The sequence below is a fragment of the Mauremys mutica genome, chromosome 13, assembly GCF_020497125.1.
Source record: "Mauremys mutica isolate MM-2020 ecotype Southern chromosome 13, ASM2049712v1, whole genome shotgun sequence".
NCBI lineage: Eukaryota > Metazoa > Chordata > Testudines > Geoemydidae > Mauremys > Mauremys mutica.
This window is the reverse complement of record NC_059084.1, coordinates 42,685,058-42,693,752: the sequence shown is the minus strand read 5'-3', so window position 1 is coordinate 42,693,752 and position 8,695 is coordinate 42,685,058. Positions and strand designations below refer to the sequence as shown.

The 8,695-nt window shown below is 42.7% G+C and overlaps 1 protein-coding gene across 1 annotated transcript; it reads right to left on the bottom strand.

Annotated features, from left to right (window-relative positions):
• Positions 1-3,423: 3,423 nt before the first annotated feature.
• On the bottom strand, positions 3,424-4,359 carry LOC123348003 (olfactory receptor 14A16-like). Its single transcript, XM_044985210.1, has one exon. It carries the CDS (start codon positions 4,357-4,359, stop codon positions 3,424-3,426), a length of 936 nt encoding a protein of 311 aa, XP_044841145.1.
• Positions 4,360-8,695: the final 4,336 nt, after the last annotated feature.

The window sequence follows — 8,695 nt, the reverse complement described above, 5'->3', positions numbered from 1 at the left end:
TTAGCCAAGATCACCAGAGTCGCAATCCCATGCTCTGGGTGTCCCTAAACCTCTGGTGCTAGATGCTATGATGGAACAACAAGGGATGAATCACTGAATAATTGCCAGGATCTGTTCGTTCCCTTTGAAGCATCTGGCTTTGGCCACTGGTGGAAGACAGGACACTGAGCTAGATGGACCTTTGGTCTGACCTGGTATGGATATTCTTACATTATGTTCACTCACCTGAACTCAGACACCTAATGTAGGTCAGGAACTTCTTGCAGAAAAGGAAAGGGTTTGTAATCTTGCCCAATCGCCCAGTGTTTTAAACAGTCACCAACCACACTCAACACCACAGTGTAAACCTCCCCCCTGTCTCATTCAGAGCAACAACTTGAATCCAGGTCACCCACCTCTTAGATGACTGTCCTAACCTACCTAGTCTATAGGGTATATTGAGATATACAAACAAAGGATCAAAATCCCAGTCCGCCTGTGTATGGGCCTTCACTCACTAGGATAATATGAGGCCTGGTTCTTAGGCTAAGGCCTTTAGCTAAGCAGCAGAAAAAGCCATACATTGGGAAGGTACGGTCACATCCTCTCAGTCAAAACTAGTCACATTGAAATAAGGTGTTATTGGGCTGTTTGGAATACAGTCCTTTCCTGAAAATCACCACTAAATAAAGAGAGCTAAAGATGGGGGGGGGAATAGTTCAGTGGTTTGAATATTCACCTACTAACCCCACAGTTGTGAGCTCAATCCTTGAAAGGACCACTTAGGGAACTGGGGTAAAAATGTGCCTGGGGATTGGTCCTGCTTTGAGAAGGGGGTTGGACTAGATGACCCCACCTCCCAGAATCTACAGGAAAGTTTGAGACAATAGGTCTGAGAAGGGAAACTGCTTTGGGTTTGACTGATGCAGCTACATCTACCTGAAAGTGCAGAGACCCTGAACCAGTCACAAAGATAACTACATAAGGTTCAGGGGCAGGCTGCTGCTCCAGGATTGGCTTGATTTCTAAATAACCTTAGTAGAGCATTTGGGCAGTTCCTGGAGAAAGGAATGTTGAAATTCAGTACCTAATCGAGAAACACTTAAAGGACAATGGATCTTGAAATGCTCCAATCCACGTAAGAAGTTGACTTGAGGACCTTCAAGGTAGCATGTAAAGAATGGATGCTACCTGTAAAAACTGTGAGTCATGCATGGACATGTGACTTGTCCAGGTGACTCCTAAACTCCATCTTGGAGCTGGACTTTGTATAAGGGTGAGGAGGGGGTCTCCACCCACAAGAGAAAGTCTATTTAAACCCCTGGGAGACCCCTCCATTTTGTCTTCAGCTGGCTAAAGAGAGAGCCTCCCCACCCCCCAGGATACTTGGAAGCAACTGGATCAAAGGGCAGTGACTGCAAGGGGTGTAAGTGATTGCTGGACCCAGGCTAAAAGCTTAGTCTGTAAAAGGGAGCATTCTGGAACTGGTGAGGATCTTATCTGTATTCAGTTTGATTAGACATAGATTTGCGCATTTTATTTTATTTTGCTTGGTGACTTACTTTGTTCTGTCTGTTACTACATGGAACCACTTAAATCCTACTTTCTGTATTTAATAAATTCAGAATATGTATTAATACCTGGGTGAGCAAACAACTGTGCATCTCAATCTATCAGTGTTATAGAGGGCGAACAATTTAGAAGTTTACCCTGTATAAACTTTATACAGTGTATAACAGATTTAAATAGGATTAGACCCCATTGGGAGTTAGGCGTCTGAGTGTTAAAGACAGGAAAACTTCTGTTAGCTGCTTTCAGGTAAACCTGCAGCTTTGGGGCAAGTAATTCAGCCCCTAGGTCTTTGTTGGAGCAGAGGAGAGTGTCTGGCTTTGGCAGGACAGGGTGCTGGTGCCATGAGCGGACAGGGAAGGCAGGGGTAGAAGTAGTCTTGGCAAATTGGGTGGCAGCTTCCAAGGGGGTTTCTGTGATCCAACCCATCACAACTATGATTTAGACCAATTGGGAAGCTTTTTTTAAAAGAAAACTCATTGTATCCAATGAGGCAAAGAAACAGAGCACGTTATAATGTATTAATTGAAAAAGGCTCAAAGCTCCCAGGCAGTGCAAGTAATGAAGTTCTTGTAAAAGAGAAATTGAGTAAGAAATATTCAAAGAAATAACAACAAATAAAAAATAGTCACTGGAAAATCATGAGTTGGACATTGGCATTGATTTTTCTCTATCTATCTATCTATCTATCTATCTATCTATCTATCTATCTATCTATCTATCTATCTATCTATCTACATGATCTTATTTTATCCATTGTATATGTAATACACACAACCAAGCACAAACATGGTTTAATAAATATTAATTAATAATAATAACAACAACCAGCTTTGGAGATCTAGACACATTTGGATACTTATGTGAATGAGAGACGAATGGCTACATACAAAGCTACACGTTGAAGTGAATGGCTATTTAGCAATTGTTATGATTAAAAGGTTAGCTCAACCTCTTCTCCCCGCTCTGGTCTCTTACTTCAAACTCTCTGGTCTAAGCTTTGTGCCTATCCCTGTCTTAGGGTGGAATCATGTGACTCTCCGTCTCTCAAACCTGGTTCCAACCGTGGTTTCTTCAACTGTGTTTGGTACCTGCAGTTTTTCCCACAGGAGTTGTGACCAGTAGAAAGTTGAGTGACTAAACGTCTTCACCAGGCAAAGTGTAATTTATTTACCACAATAGGAACAAAGCACAACATAAGAGAAAATATGAGCACTTGCAGATGGATCACTGCAGTACTTTGGTGGAATCAAAATTTGGCCTTCTTATTTAGACCTAGTTTAGGAACCATTTTAATACCTTTCTCTTCCAAATACCTTTCCACCATAGGAAGAACAATACAGTATTTATTTATTTTAATAAATTTAAGTAAATAACAATAATACATACAGTTATATAAGGCTATAGGTGCTCTAACACATCAAACATGACACAATAAATCCCATCATCATTAAAATCATCACTTGAACAGACACCGGCAGAATCTTTTTTTCAATTCTTTATCAATGGGGAAAGCAAAACTTCAAGTCACTCAGAAAAAAAATTTGAACGAATGAATCAACAAAATCAAACAAAATGAAAAAAGAAGCAAGCAAACACACAAGCCAAAACTCTCATATCCCAGGCTACAGGTGACAGTAGCCCTATAAATCCATATGACAGATAGGTAGGTGCATATGTAGATAGATTCTGAACTTATGTACACTGGTGTAATCTTATTCTAACTCATTTGACTTTAGTGAAGCTAGTCCAGATATCATGATTTCATCAACAGATTGCACCCTATGCTCTCAAGGAGACAATTTTGTCATCAGTTGATTATATCTACAAAGAAACTCAGAATGAAAATACAGTCAAGTTGCAGTGATGGACATTTTAACTCTTGGAGAATAACCTCCACACAATCAGTTTCTTCAATGCAGCTTTGATCTCCTTGTTCCTCATGCTGTAGATGATGGGATTCATCACTGGAGGCACCAGAGAATAGAGAACACCCACCACAAGGTCCAGACCTGATGCTGAGCTGGAGGTGGGTTTCAGGTAGGCAAAGATGCCAGTGAAAACCATCAAAGAGACCACAGTGAGGTGAGGCAGGCAGGTGGAGAAGGCTTTATGCCGGCCCTGCTCAGAAGGGATTCTCAGCACAGTTTTGAAGATCTGAACATAAGACACAATTATAAAAACAAAGCAGTTTAAACCTAAAAACACACCTAAGGCAATAACCCCAACTTCACTGAGGTATGAATCAGAGCAGGTGATCTTGAGTAGATGGGGGATTTCACAGAAGAACAGGTTGATGTCATTGGACTGGCAGAAGAGTAACCTGAAGGTGATGCCAGCGTGCAGGGCAGAGTAGGCAATACCTGAAATCCAGGCACTGGCTGCCATTTGGACACAAGCTCTCCTGTTCATCACTCTCTCATAGTGCAGTGGTTGGCAGATGGCGACATATCGGTCGTATGCCATGATGGTGAGTAAGGCAAAATCAGTTGCAGCGAAGAGGATAAAGAGAAAAACTTGAGTGACACATCCAGGATAAGAAATCACCCTGGTGTTCATGAGGGAGTTGGCCATGGACTTGGGGATGGTAACGGAGATGGAGCCAAAGTCTAGGATGGACAGATTCACCAGGAAGAAGAACATGGGGGTTTGAAGATGGGGGTTGAGGGCTACGGCTGTGATGATGAGAAGATTCCCCATCAGGCCTACCAGGTAAATCACCAGGAACACCACAAAGTGCAAAATCTGCAGCTCCCGAACGTCAGAGAATCCCAGGAGAAGGAACTCAGTCAGGGTGCTTCGGTTGGACATTTTCTTTCTCAGTTCATTGTGTGATGGCTGTGGAGGGAAGGACAAAGACAGTGGGTGAATTACAGTGACAGAGGGAGTGGCCCTGATTTCCCACAGCAATATGAATTGAGTGTCAACAATGCACAGCATTCATCACTGCTATTTACTAGGAGTGGTGACTTATCACATGAATGACAATTGGCAGAGCTCCCTTAAAGTCAATGAAGTTTGCACCATCTGAAGATCCAGCTCATGATCTAGTTTAATAAAATGCTGTGTGAAGGATGGAGCAAAGTACAATCTCAATGCAACAATTCTAGTCAAGATGGATCCCCTATTGCTACAACACGCTCTGGACTTGGGCAACACTGCCTGATATCCTCTTTTTGTGGAAATACAAGATGGACTTGGCATTGTTTATGACAGCTCACCTGTTATAATTTCACTGCAACACCACGTAGATGGCCGGCTGCCTGAAAACATATTGATTTATGACACCAAATCCTGACTGCATTTCCATCTCTGTGTACCGACGGGCTAGCAGCATCGCTCCGCTACCTCTCTGCTGTGTCATTTGCCTCTGTCACTTCATGGGTGTGCGGGTCAGTGACCATCAGGAGATTTGGGTTCTGTTCTTGGCTCTGCCACTGACCTGCTCTGTTACCTTGGGCCAGTCACTTCCCCTCTCTGTGCCTCTGTTTCCCCTCCATGCATTCTCTGCCTTGTCTTCTTGCACTGTGAGTTCTGTGGGGGATGAGCTGTGTCTTATTATATGTATGTTCACTGCCCCCATTTACAGCATTTGTGTTTAGCGGGAAGCACTGTGGGACAGCGGAAATGGTGCTAGAGCAGAATATCTCAGTTCTAATCCCATTGACATGCTCCATGTCCTTGGACAGGTATAAGAGAGACAGGCTTTGGCTGGGGACTTCAATTCACAGTTCTCTGTCTAAGGCACTGGTATGTGTAATACCCATGATTTTGTCTGCCAGCTTTGCTGCTTACTCAGTTTTACCATTCAACAAGTGTCCCTTTGAAACAGAAATAAACACAGTTGCAATAGAGTGACTGGGTTCAAACTGTACAATTATTGGACTATATCAGTGTTTCTACCCCCCTTTAAATCTACATGTTCAATCTGGGGTATTCTTACATTTTCAGTTTAAATTATTTCAAAGGAAAACTGGATTTTAAACTGAGACATAATCCAAGGAAGTCTCTGCTATTCTTGAAAAACAACCTATGTACTGGAAAAGTCAAAACTTTTTTTTTAAATCAGTGACAATGTTTCTGTTTTAAGCAGTTTACGTGTAATTGTCTGGTTCTCAATGAACAAAAAATAAGTTTTGGTTTTCACAATTTCTATGAAAAGTGAACTGCTGTTTCCTATTTGGGAGGGGGAGCTTTGGCTGGTGGCTTTAGCTGTCAGTGCCTGCATGTGTAACGCATATTCTTTATATCAGAAGGGTAGCCGTGTTAGTCTGGTTCTGTAGAAGCAGCAAAGAATCCTGTGGCACCTTATAGACTTACAGACGTTTTGCAGGTCTGACTACCAAAAGGAGGCTGCCAGACAACTCTCCAATACCAAATTTTACATGCTACTTCCCTCAGATCCCACTGAGGAATACACTAAGAAACTGCACCATCTACTCAGGACACTCCCTACACTAACACCGGAACAAATCAACATACCCTTAGAACTCCGACCAGGGTAATTCTATCTACTACCCAAGATCCACAAACCCGGAAATCCTGGACGCCCCATCATCTCTGGCATTGGAACTGTCACTGAAGGACTGCCTGGATATGTGGGCTCTCTACTCAGACCCTATGTTACCAACACTCCCAGCTATCTCCGTGACACCACTGATTTCCTGAGGAAACTACAATGCATTGGTGACCTTCCAGAAACACCATCCGAGCCACCATGGATGTAGAGGCTCTCTACACAAACATCCCACACACTGATGGAATACAAGCTGTCAGGAACAGTATCCCTGATGATGCCACAGCACAACTGGTTGCTGAGCTCTGTGCTTTTATCCTCACACACAACTATTTCAAATTTAATGACAATATAAATCTCCAGATCAGTGGCACCGCTATGGGCACCCGCATGGCCCCACAATATGCCAATATTTTTATGGCTGACCTGGAACAACGCTTCCTCAGTTCCCATCCACTCACGCCCCTTCTCTACCTACGCTACATTGATGACATCTTCATCATCTGGACCCATGGGAAGGAGACTGGAAAAATTCCACCATGATTTCAACAGCTTCCACCCCTCCATCAACCTCAGCCTGGACCTATCTACACGGGAGGTCCACTTCCTAGACACCACGGTGCAAATAAGTGGTGATCACATTAACACCACCCTATACCGAAAACCTACTGACCGCTATGCCTACCTTCATGCCTCCAGCTTCCATCCCGGGCACACCACAAGATCCATTGTCTACAGCGAAGCACTGAGGTACAACCGTATCTGCTCTAACCCCGCAGACAGAGACCAAAACCTAGAAAATCTCCACCAAGCATTCTCAAGACTACAGTACCCACAGGAGGAAATAAGGAAACAGATCAACAGAGCCAGATGTGTACCCAGAAGCCTCCTACTACAAGACAAACCCAAGAAAGAAACCAACAGGACTCCACTGGCAATCACATACAGTCCCCAGCTCAAACCCCTCCAGTGCATCATCAGGGATCTACAACCCATCCTGGACAATGATCCCACACTTTCACAGGCCTTGGGTGGCAGGCCAGTCCTCACCCACAAACAACCTGCCAATCTGAAGCATATTCTGACCACCAACTGCACACCGCATCATAGTAACTCTAGCTCAGGAACCAACCCATGCAACAAACCTCGATGCCAACTCTGCCCACATATCTACACCAGCAACACCATCACAGGACCTAACCAGATCAGCCACACCATCACCGGTTCATTCACCTGCACATCCACCAAGTATCAGAGGGGTAGCCGTGTTAGTCTGGATCTGTAAAAGCAACAAAGAATCCTGTGGCACCTTATAGACTAACAGACGTTTTGCAGCATGAGCTTTCGTGGGTGAATACCCACTTCTTCGGATGCAAGTGAAGAAGTGCATCTTGCATCCGAAGAAGTGGGTATTCACCCACGAAAGCTCATGCTGCAAAACGTCTGTTAGTCTATAAGGTGCCACAGGATTCTTTGTTGCTTTTACACATCCACCAATGTAATATATGCCATCATATGCCAGCAATGCCCCTCTGCTATGTACATCGGCCAAACTGGACAGTCTCTAAGGAAAAGGATAAATGGACACAAATCAGACATTAGGAATGGCAATATACAAAAACCTGTAGGAGAACACTTCAACCTCCCTGGCCACACAATAGCAGATTTTAAGGTGGCCATCCTACAGCAAAAAAACTTTAGGACCAGACTTCAAAGAGAAACTGCTGAGCTCCAGCTCATCTGCAAATTTAACACCATCAGCTCAGGACTAAACAAAGACTGTGAATGGCTTGCCAATTACAGAACCAGTTTCTCCTCCTTTGGTTTTCACACCTCAGCTGCTGGAACAGGGCCTCATCCTCCCTGATTGATCTAACCTCGTTATCTCTAGCTTGCTTCTTGCTTGCTTATATATACACCTGCCCCTGGAAATTTCCACTGCTTGCATCCGAAGAAGTGGGTATTCACCCACGAAAGCTCATGCTGCAAAACATCTGTTAGTCTATAAGGTGCCACAGGATTTTTGCTGCATATTCTTTGGGTATCAACTTGTCTCTTTACACAGTTTTACCATCCTGCAAGTAACTGTATGAAACAGCAATTAAACATGATTCTGATAGATTGAATGGGTTTGTAATTGTGGTGTTATTTGAGAATATTAATGTTATCATCCTGGCTTAATTATAGATTTCCAATCTGGGCTAAATTTTCAATCTGTTTCCAATCTGTTTGTTTTCAATCTAAGTTTCCAATCCGTTTAAATTATTCCAAAGGAAAACTGGATTTTCATTTGAAAACATTTTCCTGCGAAGTCTTTGCTATCCATAAAAAACAACATATGTATTGGCAAAATCAAAACTTTTATTTTTTCCAAAAAATCAATGATTTTTTTCCAGATTTCTGCAGTTTTTAACAGCAATTGTTTGGTTCTCGATACACAAAAGTTAAAAAAATGTTTTGGTTTTCACAATTTCCATAAAAAATGAGCTCTAGATGTTTATTAAATGATTGTAAAAGACTTACAGTTTCAAAATAATTCATAGTTCTATTATTATATTTTCTCCAGTATATTAAAACCCAAACATATTAACTGAAATAGCAAACTTACAGTGTTGGTCTTTGTGGAAAGTG